General features: G+C 37.0%; 1 protein-coding gene across 4 annotated transcripts in view; it reads right to left on the bottom strand.

Annotated features, from left to right (window-relative positions):
- Positions 1–25,175, bottom strand: part of LOC124171687 (DNA-directed RNA polymerase, mitochondrial-like) — a 343,150-nt gene that overhangs the window by 263,019 nt on the left and 54,956 nt on the right. For 3 of the 4 annotated variants that reach the window (XM_046550928.1, XM_046550929.1, XM_046550931.1), the window contains exon 8: positions 23,879–24,085. The exons of the other annotated variant lie outside the window; for it this stretch is intronic. In XM_046550928.1, coding sequence (XP_046406884.1) covers positions 23,879–24,085 — 207 coding nt within the window. The remainder of the gene's footprint in view (positions 1–23,878; positions 24,086–25,175) is intronic. 4 annotated transcript variants of the gene reach the window in all.

Below are 25,175 nucleotides of genomic sequence, written 5' to 3'. Positions count from 1 at the left end.
GACAGGTTGTAACACAACGCATGTCACCATTTTCCTCCTCGTTCCAGTAGTCGGCAGTAAACAATAGGATCTCCACCATATTGGGTTCCGAAAGCGAAGGACAATAGGAGAATAGGTGGGGAGGTGACATCGACAACAGGAAAGAGAGGGAGAGAAGGCGGTGGAAGCGAAGCCAGGGGGACTCCGACAATAGTAACGCTTCGAGAGAGACATGTCCGGAAGGTGCTCGGAGATTGCCTGGAGGGGTATTGCAACTTAGTTCGGAAAAGGAAGCAGCCTTATTTAGGATTGGCCTGCATTGACCTGGAGAAAAGGGGAGTGCTGCCCAGGAATTAGGAAACCCAGATACCCAAGGAGTGCGAGTGCAGTGATTGGAGAAACCAGAGTGCCCATAGGACCAACCAACCTGCATGGTCATCTGTCCGTAATTATATACCACCTATTTATTTTATGTATATGCCACACATGTGTGTAATCTGATAAATGGTTCCTAGGACAACCTTTGTATAGAGATTCCCCATTGGAGGAATTAAGATCAAAAGAAAACGAGTTGTGGTTAAATTTTGTGAAGGTTTTTCATAGTTAAATTTTATAAATTCAGAGTTGTCGTACATATATTTTATAAATGTCCAAAACTGGTTTTTTAATGGGTAATGACCATTAAGAAAAGATAAAGAGATCATTTATTGTATTGTATATCTAAATAATTTGGTAAATTTGTTCTATTTAATGAATTAAATAGTTTTTTGTTTCGTACCCATTGAAATTTCTGTGTAATGAGTTTTCTTTTGCCGCTGAGCAGCTGGTGCAAATTACAACGGGCAAGTAAGAAGTAATAATTCAAGTTTCATTTTGAAGCGTACAAGAATGCGTAGGTATAAATTTAATTAAGTGAATAATACTCGTACGTTTATCTTATTTGTTACATTTTTTGGCTCACATCGTTGGGGCTCGTTGAGAATAGATACCTAGGTCTATGCATTTCACCGAGGTCAATAAAACAATACTTTACAAGGTATATGGTCAAGATACTGTGATGCGCTTGGAAAAGTACCCACAGTCACCATAGCAAACACTGTTGAAGCTGAAGTGGAAGCTTATTATCAGAGATGAATGCAACACCAAATTCCTTCCCTGGGAAATACTGGAAGACTTGTATCTCCTACCCAAGGCTGAAAGTATTAGCGAAGAAGATTCTTGCCATACCACCATCCACTGTGTTCAGTGAAAGACATTTTGTTCTGCAGGAAAAATACGTGATGTAAAATGCAACAGGCTTTATCCTGACAGAGTGAAGATGCTATGTTTTCTGAGCAAAAATTTAAAGTTTGTAAAAGGAGACTAAATTTGCGAGACATAATTGATAACGATAAGATATTATCAATAAAAGATAGATATTAAAGGAGATACTTTTATTTTAAATTTAAACATGAGTGCTAATATTCTTGAGTAATACCTATCATGTAACACCACTTTTCAGGTATGGTCTGTTTTGAAATTTAGCTATTATATTTTAATTACACAGTGATGATATGAAAGATGCTTTTGTCAACTGACTCTTTCACAGAGTAACATTTTAAAAAGTGATTTTCTTGCTGCCTGGAATTTAGTGATATATTTCTTGGAGCCTATGGCATCAGAATCGATAAAATTTTGGAATCGACCCATCACTGGTTGTAATATTTCTAATCATTTGGATTTCTGCTTCTTTATTTAAGATTTTTCCTCCTTATTACGTTAGAAAGTATTTTTGAAAAGTTCCACTTCTTAACTGAATTTTTTCCACTTTACTCTTTCTAATCGTATCTCAACTTCCAAAAATAGGAACAAAAGTATTACTTATATATGTTCACTATAGCTGTCAGCATGATTTTTATCAGCACCGTTTTTGTAACTGTATTTTCATATTTCGGTTGTTTATAAAAAAGCCAATTCATCATTCACCTCCATAATTTCTCTTCCTAAGCTAATGTTGTCCAACTAAACCGTCCAAAATTCCTTCTCCTACATTCGCAATACATTCAATCATCACAGTATTGCAAAACCCCAGTTATTCGTTTGTTAATAAACCCATTATTTTATCAAACACTTTCTCCACTTTATGAATATGGAAGACTTAATTTTGTGTTTTGAAAAGAATTGAAGAAGCTACTTCTAAAGCTGCAACTATTAAACAAGCGCAAGGTTTGAGGTTAATGCTTTTATCATTACCGCTTCTCCCAACGAACTGAAACTTCAGAGGCACAAGATTTCATTTCGTGCCACTTGGAAGTTTCCACGCTCCTACTCAGCGAAGTCGAAAATAATTTCGTTCTTTCCCTCTCCACGATTTCTCTGCAAAGCCATAAGCTGGGTTTACACGTCGAAGTGGACTGCGTTAGCAGTCAACTATTACGCGCGACTGGTTTGTGTAGACAGAGACTGAGAAGCAGTTGGAAGACGATTAGAATCGATTGAGGTCTTGATTCAGCATATTAGTGAAGTTGAAGCAGTTCAATTTGGAACGCAGTAGGAGCTGATGGCTGTGTATAAATTGCAAGCGGAAAATGTTGATTCATCTACGAGGGCAAAGAATATAATTACAGATTGCTATTTTTCAATTAACTTCTTGTGAGGGAATATTGGTTAGCCGAAATTTCAGTTAATTATCTCATAGAGAAGAGAAAATGAAATTATTACCCCTTCGCAGCTGTCAATTCTTTTGTTTTCCCATATATGAAGCGTATTGGTACTATTGAGACCCTTCTTTATTGAAATTTGTCGCGAGTTATTGTTTTGGAGCTACTGTTATATCAGCCGCCTTCGACTTGTGAAACCACCCATGAGTACCTTGCCCCGGGAAATTTTTAAGTAGTGAATTTTAAGTTATTTAACTATTTTAGAAGAGTCATATGATCAAAATAAGAACCCTGATAACTCGAATCTCAATATCTGGACACTCTGGGGAAAAAAGACAAACCTCACCCATTTTTTCCTCACACTCATAACGAATGTTTGAGGGGGATCGGGCCCCATCCGGCCCCATGGAGTCGGGGCCACTGGTACTAATCTGATACAGGCATCCCCATTCGAGTTACGTATGTCTCGACTTAAGTAAATCCATACTTACGTAAGCGATAACCATATTTCAAATGATTACCGTATATCTCCGAATATAGTCCCCCCTTTTTTTCCAAAAATGGCCACGGAAAAGTAAGGGGGGGGACTATAATCGAGTGTAATCCAGTTTAGCATACTAAAGGTGACCATAAAGTAATAAATAACAGCATAATGGCTAATGTTCTCGTAGTCTTTCTATTTGAGTATATTTATGAGGATTATAATTGGATATATTAGTAAATACTGCCACGTTTTACCGGAAATTAAGACAATTTTTACCACAAATGTTGTACAGATACGATTATTCCGATTCAAATAGCATATCGAATATGCGTTTTCACGGAATCCATCGGGTAGCCGCTAATTTTTCTTGGAAAAGTATTGTCAGAATAATTCAATCGACACTGATCACTTAATGACGCAAAACAGTAAATAATTAAAATGAAAACTAAACACACACTATCATTACATTAATCGAACACTAGAATTGAATCAATAGTATATGTACCCGTCGCTCATTTAATAACTACACGATTTAAATAATTGCAAAAAATAAACAGATAAAGTGAACCTTTCGTGACGATTTAGCATTTCATTGCGTCCGTAGCTACTATATGTCCATGTGCCCGTGCGGTTCGTGTTTACAACCACTGCCTTTACCGCCTTCGCAGGACAAGAATGCGCAATAGGTGATGCATTTGTTTCTGAAAAGGCGCAATAACCGACGACTTTAAACCAGAAGCGCCGGCATTACTGCATTTGATCGAAATACAGCGACTCAGCATCGAAAGTGTAATCAATTTATTGAGGAATATCTTCAATTCGTCAGGGTAAATAGGATCGATAAATTACGTCGCATAACGTTTCGCAATTATTTCCGCGATATTTTCTTTATTAAAAATAATTTTACGTTCAACAGTGAGGTGATGGATCAAGTAGAAAGATGAGGATCAATACTGCCGCAGATTAGAGGCCTTCAAAGACGGAGTTTCGAGGCCAATTTAAAAATAGCCGTTGCAGAATACGCCGTAAATCATAGTATTTACAGCGCTTGCAAAGCGCTAATACATCGCGGAAGTCATTTCGGGGGTCTCGATGCGGCAGATTCAAAGAATTAGAGGAAAATATCGTCGAATTTGTGCGCAAATGCAGAGCAGAAGCTCTTTGTGTAACTTATGCAATGATTCGCGACGAGGCATTGAAAATTGATATAATTTTTTTTCAGTTTTAATGTTTGTTGGAAAAAGTTTATTTCTTAATTTTATTACTTTGATATTTGTAAGTCCTGTAGTTTAATTGTTTTGCTTAGCAGGCATTTGATAGCAATATTTTTATAATATTTATAATTTATTTAACACAATTTTATTTAGATTTCCTAAATTCTTCAGGTCACTTGGATTTGTGATGACTTGATGGGTGTGTTACACTGGATCTAAGGAAGTTTCAGGGCCAAATGCAATACTGTTTATGGGCTTTAAGTTAAAGCTTATATATTGACATTGTCTGTAGTCATTTGGAAATCAAAAATATTAATAATTTGTGAAGGTTTAAAAAATACAATAGCCTTGGATACTTAAAAAAATTTCTCATTTCTTCATTACATCTGGTTAAGGAACTATAAATTACTGATACATGCAATGGATCACAACATGTTTTAGGTATAGTTATTTTGTTGTGATGGAAAATATGTGAACAGATTTGTTCTTAATCTTCACAGAAAATAATAGTTTTTATCGAATCTAGAATCTTAACTTGCTAACCACAGAAAAATTGCCTTCCTTTACATTTTAAAATTTTTCCCAAAACTGAGGTCTCAAAATTGGGGGGGGGGACTATATTCGGGGGGGGACTATATTCGGAGATATACGGTACGTTAATTTTCGAATGCGAGCGCGAAGAAGTAGATATTCGCTCATACAACCCATGGTAGAAAAAATATCGAATAGTTATCGAGTTTTTTACGTGCTAAAAATAACAAAGTGACCCATTTTTGTCATTCCTTGAAGGAATTTTCATTAATTTCTGTAGAAAAATCGCTTATAAATCCCAAGTCAGCAATCAACGTGAAAATTTGCGGTTCTAGCGATGGATGTGGTTGCGCTCATTCCTGTACGATACAACTATATTGTTATACAGTATGCACACCCGAACTCCGACTATCAACTATTTAAAAATTGTACCCTTAAGTTTGGACATTTCCATCTGTGGAATTAAAAGAAAATGAAGTTCAAGTAGAAATATTTATTGCGGAAAAGAATTGTTTAGTACCCGAGTAACGGCATCGAACTTTTGAGTGTTGGCAATGAACGCCGCGAAAAAGTTAAGAAAAAGTTGACACATGATATTAATTGCGTAATTGTTTACATGTTTCTGGCGGAAAATTTTATTAATTTGCTGCATTTTCTCGTTCTCTCATATTGTGTGCAACTGTAAAATAAATGAATATTGCGTCATTGAAAGATTTTCCCCACTAACTTTGTTGCACGTTAATGATGGAGTTGGCTGAATAAAAGCTCACTTTTAATTAGCTTCGTGCTTTGGAAATACTCTTCGATGTTTCCAGCGAAGTAAATATTCAAATGATGATATTTTTACGTTATTTTATTGAGATATGACAGAATGAAAGTATGTTTCCGTGCGTGAAAGATTGAGTGTATGTGCGTGTGAATGTATCTAAGAATATAGTAATATACTGGCATTTTTTTGTGTGTTATTTGCTCATAATCCTAGACGCTCCTACTAAGTGTAGCCACCAGTGTGGCAGTGAAACCACCAGATTCATCGATCAACGTAATATATAAAAGGCAGAAATATAATGATTAAAGGTAGGTAGACTAAGCATTCTTTGGGCCCTTAGATCTCAGTAACATAATGAATCAATTTAAGTATTCAGTTCCGTAATGTAGCATTGAGATACCGTACTTTCCCGAATCTACGCGATCGGTCAACTCTGGGAATAATATTTCGCATTTTGATTGGCAATGCTCAAGATGCAACTCTCAGACTATATTAACACATTCAGTGCGGATGACATATATATATGTCATGAGGGCTTTTCCACTCACACGGATGACATTAATGTATGTCTTTTGGAGTTCGTTTTTCCGCTGGTCGCCAGGGTGCACCGAGCGCGCGTACCGTTACTTTTTCACCCTGCCGCAGTTCGGAAGTGACCTTATATTAGTGCGGAAGTGTCCGTTTCGAGTTCTACGTGTTCCATCATTTTTTGTGTTTTTTTGTTTACTTTGGTGCTGTTATTGGAACAATTTGGTAAGTTGATATTTTTCTTTTCATTTTCTTCACCTCTTATTATTATTATTTTCGTACATATCCAGTCATATCTTACATATGCATTTTTTTTCTTGAATTGTTTTTTTCTGCCATCTTTTTTAATTTATTCATATCTTATGTGCTATTTCAGAAATTATGATCAGACTTGCTTTTTGTTAAAAATATTTATCTCCGTTTCAATACTCACTATGTTATAAAAATGATCTTAGTATGGTGCTTCAATTAATGTTATCATATGTTATTTTTAGAAATTTTTTTTTACATTATAATTGCAAATTATGTTTTTCCTTGGTATTCATTTTGCGTCTCTTTCCTACTTTTATGGATTATTTTCGTATTCGTTTCTCTGCGTCAATTACTAATTATCTATTAATTACTATTTTTTTCCTATAGAATTCATTACTATTTTGGGTTATTTATACGTTCTGGGGTTAGTTATATATTTTCTTTATTTTTAAAAATAACGTATTAATGACGTATGCAACACTGCACTACATAAAGTGTATTATTCAGCTGTATAATTTTTACTTATGTTTTTGTTTCCTTAAGCCGTGTCCCAATTGGCCATTTGGCTATGCCAATTCCAGGATTTAGCCATGACGCCATCTTGGAAGGATGTCCCAACTCGTTAGCCAGCATAAGGGAGGGAATTTAGGCAGCTAACGCGGCCGCCAGATTTAGGCATCGAGGAGTGCATCCTTCGCCCGACTTTTCCCATGATTCAAAGCGTGCAAAGCGTCTTCAGGAGAAAGGGCATCATGGCTGTCAACAAGGGATAGTACTTGTTAGCAAGTAGTGTTGATATTTTGAGACTTGTTCGAATAATTATCAATTTTTATTTTGTTTATAATAATGAAATTGCGTTAATGGAAGTGTAAGAATTACGGAGAAATTAGTTAATGAGAAGGCGGCGTTAATTTTAATGCTAATTAATGTTTGTATGCTTCTTATGTATGTGTATGTTATTTTATAACTTTTAATACCGATCACATGTTATCTTTTGCTACCGTTTACTTTTTTAACGTGTTAAATAATGCGTAATTATGTAACACTATGTCTAAATTCTTATTTAACACTTTTTCTACATTAGGTTAACACCCGCAAGAATAAACAATTATTATTATATGTTATTGGACAAAGTCCCGAAATTGGAATCGGAATAAGTAACAACATTTAAAATCAATAGTGATTATAAGATATGATACCGAAACCTGATTTATGTACGTAAACCATACTTTAAATAAATTTTGAAAATAATTCCCAAGTCAGACGGTAACCGTTTGAATAGACGAAATAGACCTGTTCTTAATAATATAAAACTAGAAATTAAATTGCTAAAATATAGGGAATTCGAAAAAGTACTTGGTTGAGAGACGATTGAAATATTACAAACCAATTAAAAGGAATATACGCTAACATTTCGCCACAAACTTAGCTAAAACCTCTTTAACAAAACCATACGGAACTAAAAATACGAATTTGAAAGTATACCCCTACTTTACTATTACAAAAAGGTTGTCTAAGATACTAAAATTATGATTAAATACTCTTCTCCGACATATACTCAAAATCACTTGACACATCATATTTTAACAATTTAGGGTGGGTTTTGTTCATCATTTGTTCAAATCATTCCGATTATCTCTTGTTTTGCATTGGCCTAGTGCCCAGCAGATGTCAGCACCTGCGTAAGGATGTCCCAATTCATGCTCCCTTGTGGTTGGCTGCCCAGAATCTGGCTGGCTAAATACATGATGCCTAATGGCTAACGAGTTGGGACACGGCTTTAGTTTTGCAAACGAAATTTGGGAATTGGATAGAGATATTCCTAAGCCTCTTTAAGCATCACGGCATTTAACCATTTATTATTCTCTTGAATTAGTATCTTTACCTTCTTTTTTTAAATTCATGCATATTTTATGTGTAGCCGCAAAAATTATGATCGGATTTAGTTTTTGTTAATAACGTATATGTCCGTCTCAATACAGACTATTCCTTTCCAAAATGTTCCCAGTGCGGCCCATCAATTAATATTTGTATAAGTTAATATTTTTATCAACAATTTTTTACATCATTATTGCAAATTACGTTTTTTTATTTATTTGGGTCTTTTTCTAATTTGACGGCATATTTTCTCATTCGTTGCTCTAGATCAATTACTTGTACTCTGTTCATTACAGTGTTTCTATTTATACGTTCTAAGGTTAGGTACAGATACTGTCTTCCTTTTCATAAAAACTAGCATACCAATCACATACGCAACACTGCATTGCATGAAGTGTCATATTGGGCACGATAATTTTTACTTAATTTTTTGTTCCCCTAATTCTGTAGACGCATTTACAATTCTGGAAATGGATAAACAAAATCCGAGACCAAAGAAGGGAAGTGGACGTGGAGGCAAGAGAACAACTAGTTCAAATCCATGTAAGTAGTCGTACAAACGTTAAATTCATGTATACCCAATTTACTTTTTTTAATAAGTCATATCAAGTGAAAATATTATTTCTAATAAATAAGTGACTGAATATGATTATCGTCAACACATCTTTTCTTATCATAACTATTCTTTTACAGTATTTGATGCATCCAGTATGGTGGGAGAAGGATGCGATGAGCAATTGCCAGGCCCTTCCGGACTCTGCGGTTAGTATTACTCTTGAATTCTCGGTTTGAATGAAACTAGTGCCAGTATAATTTATTAAAAAATTTTAGTGATATTGGAAATTAGAAATTTATATATGTACATCATTTCAGATTCTGATGCCAAGAGACTGAGAACTGGGAGGCAGTTAATGTCTGAAAGAGACATAGAAATGATGCTTGGAAGTTCTGAGGAAGATGATTCTAGCGAGGAATTCTTCCCGTCATCGTCTTCTTCCGATGAAGACGCCGAAGAAAACATTGAGGACGGTTCTGGCATTTTGGGCCTTGCAGATGAGTGCGAAATTCCACCCCCTCTCCAACTCCCGGCGCGTGGGTCTACTACCGTTAGACCCTCAATGACCTGGGTCGGCACTCAGGATAAATTTCCCACTGAAATACCCTTTGTCGGGTCCTCAAGGCTGAAGACCCTCCCTACGGGTGGCACTCCGAGGGATTATTTCAACTTGCTGGCGAACGATACTTTCTTTGAAATAATCCTTTCGGAGACGGAGAAAAATGCAGAAAGCATTTTTCTCCGTAACCCCTCCCCAAGGGCCCGCATAACGGATTGGAAGCCGTTGGGCAGAGAGGAACTGGAAATTTGGCTGGGTCTTCTTCTCCACATGGGCACAATAAGGGTAAATAGAATATCTGACTATTGGAGGAGGTCAGAGTTAGTGCGAGTGCCAATATTTGGGGAGAGAATGAGCCGTGATAGGTTTCTCGGAATTATACAGGCACTCCATTTCTCCACCAACCCTGGAGAAAATGAACCGCTACCAAGCGATAGGCTTTATAAAATTAGACCCCTGCTTGACTGCTTCCAGCAGTCCATGAAAGACGTTTTTTCTCCGGGTAGGGAATTATGTATTGATGAGTCAATGGTGCTTTGGAGGGGTCGGCTTATTTTTAGGCAATATGTACCGGGTAAAAGGCACAAACATGGAATTAAAATTTATATGCTTTGTGAGCCATCTGGCCTTGTTTTGAGACTATTAGTGTATGCTGGGGCTAGTGATGTTGATGTTGGGGGTCGGGGCCACACAGAAAATGTGGTCCATAAATTGATGAGTGATTTCAAGGGGATAGGTCATAGTCTATACATGGACAATTTTTATAATAGCGTGAAGCTGACTCAAGACTTACTTGAGGCCCAAACATTTTCCACTGGTACTCTGCGGGCGGGTAGGAAAAATAGCCCGCTTGATGTCAGCAGCGCAAAATTGAAGAAAGGGGAGATCATTGCCCGCTACACCAATGATGGGATTTGTGTTTTCAAGTGGAAAGACAAGAGGGACGTCACAATGATCTCTTCTGAATTTGGCTGCAAACTTGTGCCTAGCACACGAGGGCCTAAGAGGAAGCCTGAGGCGATTGCCAATTATAATATCAACATGAGAGGAGTTGATCATTGTGACCAACTCTTGTCTTACTACCCTTGCGAGCACAAATCCCTGAGGTGGTATAAGAAGCTGGCGATTCATTTGATCCAGATAATGGTCATAAATAGTTTCATTCTATTCAATAAATTCAGTGGCTCTAAAAAAAGCCTGCATGAATTTAGGCTAGAGTTCATCGAATCTCTAATAAAAATAGGGTCACAGCCGGCCCCTCCTAAGCCCATTGCTACATCCCACTTCCCTGCCTACACTTCATCCGGGGAAAAACATAAAAAACAGAAAAGATGCAGAGAGTGCCATAATAATGGCATCCGTAAGGCAGTGACAACAGTTTGCCCAGAATGTGAAGGTCAACCAGGGCTCTGCCTAAGGCCTTGTTTTCAGATTTTTTACAACAAATTGTAAGAATTTTAAAGAAATATGTTTCAATTTTTCAAATACTCTAACATAGATTTTGTATTTTTGAAAAACCTTTACTCTTTTTTGAAAATGAAAATTTTTGTTGTTTTGCATTGTGTGAAATTTTATCTGTTTTGCATACTTATGTGATTTTAGATTAACCTTTACTAGGCATTGATATATATTGTTTTGTGTAAAGTTTATTGTTCTAAAGTGAGCATTGATCATTTGTTTTTTAACCCTTATATATATTATACAATGTATATTGCATTATAATTACGCACAGAAAAGATTATGTTTTGAGTAATTATATTTATTATGTATTTTCATAGAAACAAAGACATTATGTAAATTTTTTACATCGTTCAATTGATTTTTCTCTGTGTATTAACTAAATTTTTGAACTATAATTAAAACACTTAATTTTCTTACTAAACAAAGCGTTATAATAAATAAATATTAATCAAGGCGGTGTTTTTATTTCTTGGATTCACTCCGCGTATTTATCATAATATATTAGTCTACCTGCAATCCGATTGGCATTCTCAGTTGATCTTCGTCGCTGGCAAAATTTTATTGATACGGTACTTGGAATAAACCCCAAAAAATATTAAAAAATGATCCTGTAAAATCATTTGTGCTAATAAATGATTCGCTGAGCTAAGACATCCTAGGCCGGTGCTTTCCATTGCAATATCAATATATACATTTAAAAAATGAAATTACGGCCTTCGTTAAAAAATTTACAGGTAAAGAGAAATTCCAAGAAATTTTCATTAATAATCTAATACATCAGCAGTAGAATAAAAGGTCTAAATGGAAATATGAAAGGTTTACCACTTCATTCGCATAAAATAACGTTTGTGTTATGCGGGTTGCGTGAATTGTCAATAGGGTGGTTTCCTATTATTTTTTTATTGCCTAAATCGAAAGATTATTACTCCTGGAGTACGTATTTCACGCTTTTAGATTTTTAAATGACGATATCTATTTTTCGCGATCAAATGAAAAGTGAAAAATTTCAAGCGCGCGAAAACGCGACGCGTAAGTAGGAATGAAGGGAAAAAGTCCGTACGACGCATTTCTGGTTCCCCCTCTCGCCTGGTAGGTGACCTTGATCGAGGCTCTGAGCGCTGATAGGACGTAGGATGCTAACGGGTAGCTGAGTACCTTCCTGTCTGGTAGCGCATGGCTTAAAAAAGGTTTATTAATACCTTATCAAGCGAAGAAAACTTTCTGACCTTAGCCAGTTTTAATAGGTGATTATTAAGACATGTTTCCCTGAGCTCTGTGACTCATGCATGCATTGGTAGCCTCTGACGATGCATAACTCCTATCCTCTCGTGTAGAAACTAGGTCCCTGTGACGTCACGTGGAGTGGAATGGCATGGGCACCAATCTGGCCTTTTTCAAATGAGGATAAAATTTGACCCTTGCCATTCGTCTAAACCGGTATTTCAAAAACCAAATAATTTGTGTATTATGAATACACTAATGGTGGGTAACGAATCGCCATCAATGCCTTTTGTTTTCTTTGATGAAGGAAACTACCCTATTGCTGGTGACGGATGGCATATATGTATGTCATTACGGTTTTTTGCAAATTGCGTAAAAAGGAAACAAAAAATTTCGCAATTTCTGTTGTATTACTTCACACACCACCGTTATGGAGGAAAATCACCCATCCGTCACTGGAGGTTACCGCGATAATTTCATCTGCATTGAATGTGTTAAAGTGTATCGATTTTGTATCTAATAACGTAAGAATACGTGGTAGAGTTCATGAATATCACAGTGAATTGAATGAAACTTCACCGAGAATTTACCGCGCATTTCTCCGCCGATTGCAATCTCTGAGTCACTAACGCAAAGGTTCGACTTACGTAAATTTCGACTTACGCAGAGTCTGCCGGAATGCATCTCTTACGTAACTCGGGGGATGCCTGTACTCATTTTTTAATGTCCTTGTGTTGACTGCGACTGGGGAGAGCTGGAAAGGTGGCCTTCGTTTGAGGGGCTGAGGGTATCACTCCCCATTCCACTTTCTGCGATGTTACCGTTGTTGGGAGGGCAGAGCGGGTTGAGGGGAGGTAAGAAATTGATTGTTCGTTTTAGAATTTTTATGTTTTACCTTGGAGTCAAGTTGTAATCGGTCAAAGTCCAACTTGATTTTCTCAATAACCTGAGGACATATTACTATTTATATCCATCCTTAATGTGAATACACGTCTCCTAAATACAATAAAGAAAACTGCAAGTCTCTACCTCTTCTAGTTGTTCTGCAATTGAGTGGTATGTGAACTCCGGCAGAGGGAAAAAAACGATCGGCATCGGTCGCCCAGGGCGGCTCCCAGCCGTCACTACCGTAACGCCTTAACGACAGACCATGGTTTCGACACTTTGTGTCATTTTCAAGGTTTTTGCATGGTTTTACCATTTGTGTTTTAATAATTAATATAGCATTATTCCACACAATTAAGCCTGAAACAATTTTATATGTTTGTAATAATAGTGTAAATTGGATACCCCCAGGGGTATCCCATTTACACTAGATATACAGTGAGTCCTCGTTAAACGTCACTTACCGTTCCTGAAAAATGTGACGAAAAATGAAATGACGTTAATCGAAGCATAATATCCCATAAGAAACGATGTAAAAAGTGAATATCGGCTCCTACACCTCACAATTCCTACGCGAAAAAAATGTTAGCGTATCATATCTGGGGCATTTTCTACGGTGGGAATGCCAAACTATCGCATAAATGAGAGTTCCTGTCTTCATCGACAACAATAGCAGCAGTTACGTAAATCCTTCTCCATTTTTGTATCTTCCAGCATTTGCTTTTCGGCTTCGCTATGGTGGTCGCCCGGGCGAGCGTCGCCTCGGCATCATCCAAGGCATCATCATCGCTGAAACATCATCGCAGTTACAGGAACCAAAATTATTGTGAACTCGGCGAAAAAAGTGACGACAAAAACTCCGAGTTCTACACAGAAAAATGCCTTGAAATCACTTTTTAGGTTCCTGAAAACCATTATGTCAAGTAAAACCTTGCGCACCTACGCAAGAATTCATTTTGCAGAAATTTTTGCTAAAACCGTAATCGCAATTAAGAATAAACACACCGTTTTCCACTTTGCTTAGACTGACTGTACTACCATGGTACTACCGCCCACAAAAACGAACAACCTGCAACGCCCGCCACTTCACCTTTTTTTTCCCGCAAAATTTAAAAGACGTGACGTTATCACGAAGGGTAGGTGCGATAAACGAATGACGGTCTCAAAATTTTCGTGACGTTATTGCGAAATGACGTTAAACGGGGTGATGTAGAACGAGGACTCACTGTAATGGCAATTTTTTCAGACCCCCACTCATGCTGCAAGATTACCCCCCAATCGCCCAGCAGACCTCCCTTCTCCCTGTCCTGTATCTTCCACTGGTAACAAATCACCTCGTAAGTTTCTAATTAAATTGTTAATGTTCACTACGTCTGACCAAGGAAGACTATATCTTTCCATTTTGTGTCAATGGATTGAGTCTCGTGAGAACGGCTCATATTTACTTCAGTGTAATGCATGCAATCAAGCCATATTCCTTAAATTGTATACAAAGCAATAATCTCTAAATCAGGACTTTGATTATTGATTCAAACTTTCTGTAATTAGATTAACCTCTCAAGCATCTGCAATGCAGCACATATTTTACTGTTTTTGTCAAAAATATTGTTCTTTTTTGTGTACAATCTTATGTGGCATTACGTTGTTTAAATCTTGGAGATTCGTAGCGTAAGCCCAGACACAGGCAACTCCCATTGTTTTTCATGGTAGCGCTCATTTTCTTGATTTTAAATGTGAAAAGAGTTCAGGAAGGCGATCCTATGAGAACTACCGATAGTAATTGTAATTATGACGACTTTTTCACTGATTGCAATAACCTCGACTGCTATTATTTACTTTCCTCGTTAGTACGTTTTCCTGGTTAGTACGTTCATTTTTCGTGGTCCCTTCAGAAACGTACTAACCAAGTTCCACTGTATTTATTTAAAATAAAGGAACATGAAAATGACTTCATTTTTGGCTAAATCTCTCATGAGCGTAAATAACTCATAATTTAAACATGCATCTTTGATAAAGGAGATCCACAAAAATCATTACTTGGTATAGATATTTTGCTATAATTTTTAAAAATGTTCAATGAACAATGAACGTAGAAAATTTTTCAATTCTAATAAAAATCAAGAAAGTTGCAAACCCATGTTTTTTTTCATGCAACGCCATGACTTTTTCATGGCAGCAATAACACAGCTTGTTTGAGCATTCAAGGCAAATTGGTGCTTTGCATTCGAAACAGATGTATTGTGTTTTGAGGCTATTACTGTGAGTGCAACTTGAACAATTTTTATGAACAGCCACCCTTTCTTCTGAACTGTTGCTTCTTGAACCAGCTGATAGTGTGCTTGCATCCCTATGGAGGATGCATTGTATACCGCTCCATACATCATGTTGCAATTCCACATTGCTTTCACAATGTCCAGTTTCATCAACTATTCAGCCAGTTTCTTCAAAAACGAGGACCTGCTTTCAATATTTTGTCCTCGGGGCTGGATAGATAAGATTCGCAATGCAGCAATTTCATGCAGAAATTTTAAGTAGTCGGTAAAACATTGCCAAGGGCGATCTGTGTGTGCAACGACCTGTTTGAGCACCTTTGGATCCAAAAGTAGATCCAAACCAATTTTGGCTTTGTTGTAAAATAATATTATCTCTGGTTTTTTGGTAGTTTCATCAACATTTGTTGTGTGGTGCATACTTGACAGTGGGATCCCTGCTTTATTTTGATTTGGAACATATGATGATGATACTGTGAAAACTTTTGTAAACCCAAAAACTGTAGAATCAACATTTTGATTAAGAGCTGGCTTGAATTCTTACAGAATTTCTTCTTGGTTTTTCCTCAAGGTTCCCACCCCTGTCAGCTGTTCCTTTTTCAACGTTTCTTGTAGCTCCAGAGAGGTACACCAGTTGTCATCCTTCTATTAGATCCTTCAATGGGAGGAATGAGATGCATTACAGCTCGAGTGATTTTCTTCAGATGCTGCTGTTCAGTTGGTAAAGTCAGTCCATTGGAGTCTTTGCCAGGGTATCTGTAGGGATGAAGTAGGTAACCCGACTTTGCATCCGTAAGGCATTGCATTTTTATGCCATATTTGACTGGTATTTTTGGCATGAACATTTATAACTGGCATCTTCCTCTAAACCCAACCAACGTCTCCATACAAGGGTTAGTACCGATTGCATAAATAGCTTGACAGCCATCAATAAAGGATTCAAAGAGGTCAGCAATAGGTGTAGATGGATCAATGTCTCGACATGCTGGTCCGGTTGATGCATCATCAAAACACATGGAATTCGGCAACACTTCAAACCTATTTCTGCTCATTATACAGCAATACAGTAGAATCCTGATTTAACGTTTTTTAGGGGGGACAAAATTTAAAACACTCCGTCTGAGTTATGATGTCGAAGTCAACCACCAAGGGATTCCTGGTGGATTTTCGTATTTTTCCGTGGTCATCTATTTTACCATGATTATGCAGTGATTTTTTTCCAGCATGAGCGATTTATTTAGAGTCATGGACCGTGATAGTTCGTCAAAACTCCGATTGTCATTCTCTTTTGACATAAAATAGCACCAGATAAATATCTTCAAATCGACAGTGCAGCAGCCGCATGTCAGTAAATGGGCTCCGCGATATCTAAATTACGATGTAAAATGATGTAGTTCCATAGGGAAAGAATGCTCTCACTCACGATCATGACAGGGGAAACACTTCCTCGGTTCTTTCGCTGTTCCTCCGTGGAAACTGACCTTGGAATGGATTATAGAAAGAATCTTCTAGTGAACTGCACAAATGATATTGGGCCTCCTCTTTTGAAAAGAGAAAGTAGCCGACTGGAAAAATATTGAGCTAACAATGGACTGCCCTTAGAGAGTCGAGTTGAAAGGGGCATAAAACATCAAGTGAAAGTATTACGAGAAAACCGTCATTGCAGCGGCCCTCGGAGGATAACTCGTGTCATCAGTCATCGCATATCATCGAAGTCAAGTTCAAGAAGTGAAGGATAAGGTAGTTAGGGGTTATTAAGGGATGACTTAGCTCCATTAGATCGGATCTGATACAAAAAGTGCCTGGTGTTTGGATCAGAAGGGGAGCGAAACATTACGAGAAGACAAATCATCCAGTTTGCGAGTTGAAGGTCCCCGCGCTGTGTTTGCGGAAGAAAGCAGTTGAAGAAGCATTCCCCGGTAGATAAAACAACACCTATACCTGCTTATCTAATTAAACATTTGTGTGAACAACGATATTTCAAGGCGTTTCGTAGGTAAAAAAATGCTGCAACATATCTAATGGAGAAGACAAAGAATTTAGCTCACCACAATACACTGTTTTTATACCTGGTGTTCCCTGCACTATATTATGTAGTAAAGTTTTCAATCTCGGAGACTGTGGGACAGATGATGATGACGAGCGATTCCTACCGAAATAACTATTTTTCCTCGGTAAAATCCCTTCCTCCATCAAATATTAGGTAAAGGTTCATCATCTTCTGAAAGAAACTCTTGGTCTTGACTTAATTTTGAGGAAACAATATTGTGGGATGATAAATTCAGTTTCCACAATTCTCTCTTCACATTTGGAATCAGATGCACAACTTTCTTCTAAAGCATGATCTAGACCAGTATCCCAATATTTAACATGATCCATTCCACAACACTAATTTCATCGTTCCTTAGGTTTAGTCATCTAACAGATCATATTCCAACTAATGTACGATAGAATCGTCATTAAGAGCCATTTTAACTGAAACAATGAAAAAAAAATTTTGAAAAAAAAATAAGAAAACACATAACCACCTTACATAGGTCTCTCAGAGACGAGGTAGAAGTTTTTTCGTACCCTGTGACAAATGCCCTGGCAAGTGGTTGAAAAACACTGAGGGACAAGAGGAAAAGGAACAAGCACAATTACTATACTAGGGCGATAAAATTTTTAATGTTATTGAATTGTTGAGGTTTGTTAGACCCAAGCTAGTTGGTTAAGCATTATCACGGAGCATGCCACTCCAGCAGCAATAAAAACTCCCTCAGTCATCTTCCCCTATGGGTCATTCCATGTCAGTTCACCCAGGCATGGCACCCACCGACTCGGATTTTAATGAAATTTTTGTCACTAGCTACTATCACCTATCTAATGACCCATGTAAAATATTTCCTCTCTCACTCTCATAGTTTGCAAGATATGAGGAGTCAAAGTTTGAGATGTTTGCTCAGAAGTGGCGCTAGTGGGAGTCAAATTCCAGAGTGCAGGGCACAGGGTAAAAATTCATAACTCAGAAACCACATAACATATTTGAATGAAATTTTGACCCCTTGTCTATCCAAGTACATAGCTTCCATAGTAATGTCTTTTATTCCCCTTGCATTGTTATGTTGGCCAAAATGATGTCAACAGTTGTTAATTAACCGATTTTTCTAGCTCAAAAACATTACTTCATATTTTCAGAATTATCACCAAAAGGCAGAGCAGTTAACTCATCCAATTTTTTTTTTAATTGAAGGTTAATATGTGCTCCAATATACTGTGAAATAAAAATGGTGGTGTTTTGACCGCCACTATGAGTATTTCAGGTTTTACTTTTTTTTCTGCCCCTGTGAGAGGGATTTTGGACACGTACTGTAAGATAATAAGTATAAGTGTATCCATACCTTCATGAGGATATATTTGAAATATTGGTCAGTAAATCTAAGACCAAACATGTAGTCTAGTGAATGTGGCTCTTGTTCATACAATTTTTTTTAATAGCAATACTTGGCTTGTGGCAGCTGAGGGTAAAAAAATCCAAATGGCTCAGAAATGTGAAATGATGCTTTTTTCCTGGAATTTACCCATTTTTCAAGTGTTTAGTTTATGGAAAAATTGGTATCAAAATAAATTAGGCTCTTACTGTGCATTAGAGGATAAATGGAAATATGTACTAATTTAAATAAAATTATTTAAATAATACACTTCAATGTGTTTAAGGCATCTCCTGAACATCTCTGGAGGCTCTCTCGGGCAAACTAAACGCTTTACAGTACCACCAATTCCATCACATGGGGATATTCCATGGCTTGTAGCAAAGAATGTCCATGATGCCATTAAGGAGAAATCCTGGTAATGCTTGCAAAGATTGAGAAATATTTTGCAGTTCTTGTACCGTCCTGCACAACCATCACTAAAGTAACTCAATTTTTTGACTGAAGTAAAATTTTCCTCAACAAAGCAAAATATTATTCTTTGGGTTTCATAAACAAAAGCTACATCATGCTCCAAATCATCTGACAAGATGCATAAACTGGAAATAATAAGCTGTTTAGTCAGGTGATCTAGAGTATAAATCACAACAGGGTGTACTGTACAACTATCACTTGTCCAGTGATTCCCTTGTGCCTCATCCTGGATAACATATGAGTAGCTCTCACTGAAGTCAAAGAGAACAACTGCTTCATGGGGTCCAAGATTTTCTTTCATTTTCTTAAGGTAGTTTGCCTGTACCTTCGTAATAAATGAATGGGGCACCAGTTTTTCCACTCTGAATTTAAATTGATAGGTACTCATCAAATGTCACCGTGAAGTTCACCAGTTGATATCTGTCACTGGAAACCCACTGACTGTATGAAACTTCATCTCCGGGGTCACATTCTTCAAACTTTTTCAGCAGTAAGCTTTTCAATTTTTCACATGAAGGACACTGAGAGCAATGTCGCAATATACAGTCCCTATTATTTTTAGAGCACACGAAATAACCAATTAGGTCCTGGCTTGTTTCCTCTATATTACAGGCACTAAGCAGTAGGTTGACATTTTAATGAGTTGTGCAAAAACACACTGAATGCGTTCCAGGACATCCTGCTACCACAAACCATTTTGGACCTAGGTTGCAGAATTTAGAAAAGCCAATTTTAATTCTGGGGAAGTCAAATTTAAAAGTGGAATACAATTCCTTCAAGTTAGCAAGTAATAATCTCTTCTGAACATGTACATTTTTGGAGATACTTATGGAATCTTTCTTTCCAGGCACCATTCTTGAGTACTCATCACTTTCATAGAAAGTCCTAACTAATTGTAATGTTTTATTTTTGCCTTCCCTTTTCTCAATTCAGGTGCAGCTAATTTTCCATTGTCTCTGAAAAGTTCTCTTGCTTGGCGGGCAGTGTACTCACTCACATGATACTCTTCCATTACTTTCTTCCTGCTCCATAAAGTTGGTACCAATGATAACAGATGTACCTTTCCTTGATGGGTGCTTGATGTGTCAACTTTTTGTTTGATTAACCCGTCAGCGTCCAAAGTTTTTTTTTAAATTTACACATATTTCACTTTTAAAAAATATGATACATATGAACTTCACACAAAGAACACAATTCAAACTGACTGAATAATGGAGGAAACCTTCTACTTGGTATGTGCACTGAAAGGTATGCTAAAATTCACATATTAAATACATTGCCGGAGCATTGGCTCAGCAATGCACTGGGTGCCCTATGGCACCCGTGGGCGTTGCCGGGTTAAGTCTATGAGCACATCTATATCATGAACTTTCTGAAGTAGTTCTTTTGGCAGTTTTGGGTCATCCTTTTCTGGAGATAATTCTTTATCAAGAAGTCTTTTAACTTTCCTTTTAAAATTACTGCATGCTGACTCTACTTTCCTTTTAGCGTAGGTTGACCTTCTGTGAGATGATATGCCATGAAATTTTAAAGGTGACTCCTCTATATCTTGCAGCGTTCTGTTAAGTAGCTCAGTTGATTTTTCTTGGGATACTGTTGTTTCAAAATTCAAAATACTATCATTGCTGTCACTATCTACTGCTTCAACATCAGAAAGCTCATTTCCAAACCTGGAGTGTTTCTGTACTTCCTCCCTACATGGCTGGCATACTTTCATTCCTGGCACTAATTTCCGAAGAGTTGGGATTTTACAGGCCTTTTCTGCAAATTCAAGACTTACATTTCTCAGTGATTTTGATATTTTCTTCTTGTGGCTCTTAAAAGGATCAAGACAATATATTTGGTAGGTTTCATACTTTTTCAAATAGTATATTCTGTGATGTTCGCAGACATTGGATAGGACTTCCCCAGGTACACCACTTCTGAGAGATAACAGCTGTTTTTCAAGCATACTCATGATCTCAATTTTGTTCAGTTGCACCACTGGTGTGTAGCTTTTTTTGAGGCAATCAGATGCAGTTACTTTTCCAATGCTGCACAGTTCAACAATTTGCTCATTTTGAAGCATAGTGGAGACACTAACCTTTTTTAATGTTGAAGTTCACAATGAGCAGCTTCGCCTAACTCATAGCACACACAATTAATGTACAGGTAAAAATACACTGATCGTACACACAGAATAAACTTGGACACCCAGGGAGCATCTTTACACAAGAAGACTTGGCAGAAGACTAAAAGTGGTACCCTAGAATCTATTTTGATTTATCATGCCCTCACTGTGATACATTATACACTTTATTCTTCCTAGAGGTTGCACTTAATTCTCTTATTCCTTGGGGAGATGTAATAACACTGAAAAGTGAGGCTGAATAGGTAGGATTGTATTACCTTCTCAAGTAATACAATCATATGTGAGGCAGGGAGGAAAACAATGTGGCACATAATGTCAGCATTATCTCTCCCAGTGAAATAGAAATTTAATACTCCAGTTGCCATCAAGGAATGTGGATATTGGTGACAACCTGCTGCATATCTATAAGTAATACCATTTGCTCTGCCAGCTCTTCCATCACTAAGGGTTTGGAAGACCATACTTCTCCTGTGAAAGTGAGGCTAAATTTGTACAACTCCAGTTCAGCGGGACTCATTTAATCACTTTTTCACAGATCTTAACAAACTTGTACATTGCATGTGCTTATGATGACCACTGGTTTTTTGGATGAGTGATTTCTAAACACAAGGAAGAACATGATGTGAAAGTGAAATTTATGCACCCATATCGAAAAACCCCATGTGATGGAATTGGTGGTACTGTAAAGCGTTTAGTTTGCCCGAGAGAGCCTCCAGAGATGTTCAGGAGATGCCTTAAACACATTGAAGTGTATTATTTAAATAATTTTATTTAAATTAGTACATATTTCCATTTATCCTCTAATGCACAGTAAGAGCCTAATTTATTTTGATACCAATTTTTCCATAAACTAAACACTTGAAAAATGGGTAAATTCCAGGAAAAAAGCATCATTTCACATTTCTGAGCCATTTGGATTTTTTTACCCTCAGCTGCCACAAGCCAAGTATTGCTATTAAAAAAAATTGTATGAACAAGAGCCACATTCACTAGACTACATGTTTGGTCTTAGATTTACTGACCAATATTTCAAATATATCCTCATGAAGGTATGGATACACTTATACTTATTATCTTACAGTACGTGTCCAAAATCCCTCTCACAGGGGCAGAAAAAAAAGTAAAACCTGAAATACTCATAGTGGCGGTCAAAACACCACCATTTTTATTTCACAGTATATTGGAGCACATATTAACCTTCAATTAAAAAAAAAATTGGATGAGTTAACTGCTCTGCCTTTTGGTGATAATTCTGAAAATATGAAGTAATGTTTTTGAGCTAGAAAAATCGGTTAATTAACAACTGTTGACATCATTTTGGCCAACATAACAATGCAAGGGGAATAAAAGACATTACTATGGAAGCTATGTACTTGGATAGACAAGGGGTCAAAATTTCATTCAAATATGTTATGTGGTTTCTGAGTTATGAATTTTTACCCTGTGCCCTGCACTCTGGAATTTGACTCCCACTAGCGCCACTTCTGAGCAAACATCTCAAACTTTGACTCCTCATATCTTGCAAACTATGAGAGTGAGAGAAGAAATATTTTACATGGGTCATTAGATAGGTGATAGTAGCTAGTGACAAAAATTTCATCAAAATCCGAGTCGGTGGGTGTCATTTTGAAAATTTCTGGGTGATTTGACGTGGAATGACCCCTTTGTCCTTTCTGCCTGTGCTCTCATTGTAAATGCATCAACATTACAGACCATCCTCAATACCACACAAGAAGTTTTTTCTCTCTGAGGGCTCATTTCAGGTATAGTTCTGATTTCAGGACCAGCATTATAATCGCTCTTCACCGCGAGTCTGATTGTATGAAAATGTTTACAGCAAAAGAAAAAGGAAACTTCCTAAAATCCTAGAGTGAAGTTGATGCATTTAGTGTGGGTTGGAAGAGGGGACTAGAAGTGTGTCTAATGTGGTGAATAAGCCCAAAATCTACCTTTCACCGAAAAAAATTGGACGCCGTCTCAGTCCCCTTTTACGCTGGATCATACAGTAATTTTGAGGTTAGCTGGAGAAGACTGGCTGAAATGACCATTTTTCAGATGGATACTTCTACATAAGTCTCTGCAAGACACTTAAAAAGTCGTGTGGCAGGGGGTGCTAGGACACCAGCCAATAGATAGTAGAATATAGCCTATACGATAGTAGAATAGAAGTTCAAAATATCATCTTTCTTGTGAAGCTCTGCCTACACATGTCACTGACTATCAGCAGCACTTTAATTGGCATTCACAACTTCATTCCTTTGCACAAGACAAAAATATGGCATAAATTACTAAGAAACAGAAGCAATAAAAACTATAGTCACATAACATATGATGGAAAAATTTCATTCTTTTGTATCTGATAGTGAGCTAAGACGGATTGATGTCCACGATTTTTAACTAAGCATTTTCACCAATCATATCATTTTAAAAAATGTTAGAGCTCTCCCCTCTCCACAGCCTCACCTCCCAATTTGCAAGGAGGGATATTTCACATCGGGTTGAACGACAATGTAGAAAATTGCCAATTTTTTTATTTTATTAAATAGCTGCCCTAGGTGGCAGTAGAACCATGGATTTTTCTGGATCCCAGAGGAAAATGAACCACCAAGATTTAGTGCAAATAAAATTACATCTGACCTTTTGTGACATTTCAGATGCCCACAGCCTCAGCTTCTTCCTAGCAGCAGCATCAACACTGCCGTGAGGATAATGACCGGCTCTCAGTGAACTCCTTTCAAGCCTTCGACCCATACATTCAAAGCAAGCAGCATAACACTGAGCTGTTTGAACAATACCATCTTCACTCATTGCTCTCATCAACTCTTCAACTTTGGCAATATTTCTCTGTAGATGATAAAATGGAATTCATTTTCAATAATGGAACATAAATGCATTACGCTACAACAATAAGTTGAAATAAGGTGAAATTCAATGTTTTTTCTAAGATTGTTACGCATCAAGACTAAGGAAAAATATCAAGGTTGTAAAAGGTCATAAAAATGCAATTAAAATGAGATGCTAAAATGGAGAAAAATTTTTTTTTTAATAGAGAAGATATAGTTTTAAGTAAATGCTCAAATTCAATTACAGCTAATAGCATTTTGTGGCATCTATTTTTTTCCTTGTTTTCATATCATTAGTAGATGACAACAAAGCATGATGAAACGCAGCGTTGTGATAGACCACAGACAACTGTTCATCCTTGAAAATTTCTATTACACCCGTATTTGCTATACATATGAGGGTGCTACTGTACATAAATCAATGGGCTTCTGCTGTGAAGGCAAATACGTTTCGACATTCAGTAGAAGATCAAAAATGCTGGAATCTAAATAACGGAATAATCTAAACAACTGGAGGTTTTCCAGAGTTTTTCAAAATTACTATTTTTTTTAAGTTGCATATCCAAAAATAGATCTACATAAGTGGTTTACCATATAACCGCATGTAAGAAATGCACCCGTGTAAGAGATCCACCGGTATAATGGTCGCTTTACACGGTGAATGATTATTCGAAAGATCTTTCAAAAGATCATTCGAATTACCATCATTCACCATGTATAACGGAAATTTCCTGCATTCGAATGATCGTTCAATGATATGAGCGCACGGCGTCCATCTTGCCATTGGCATCCACCTAATTTTAATATCATATAAAAAAACTTTGGAAGCATAGTAACCCATGCAATAGCTTAAATAATTAATATGTACTTTGAGAAAACATAAATTCACAAACATCAATAGGGTGCTTTCCGATTATTTTTTATTGCCTCAATCAAAAGATTATTACTCCTAGAGTACGTATTTCACACTTTTAGATTATTTTAACGATGATATCAATTTTTCGCGATTGAATGATAAGTGAAAAATTTCAAGCGCGCGAAAACGCAACAGCTAAGTATGAATGCTGGGAAAACCTCGTGTGACGTCATTC

Source organism: Ischnura elegans, chromosome X (assembly GCF_921293095.1).
Source record: "Ischnura elegans chromosome X, ioIscEleg1.1, whole genome shotgun sequence".
Classification (NCBI taxonomy): domain Eukaryota; kingdom Metazoa; phylum Arthropoda; class Insecta; order Odonata; family Coenagrionidae; genus Ischnura; species Ischnura elegans.
This window is presented reverse-complemented; position numbering and strand designations above follow the sequence as displayed.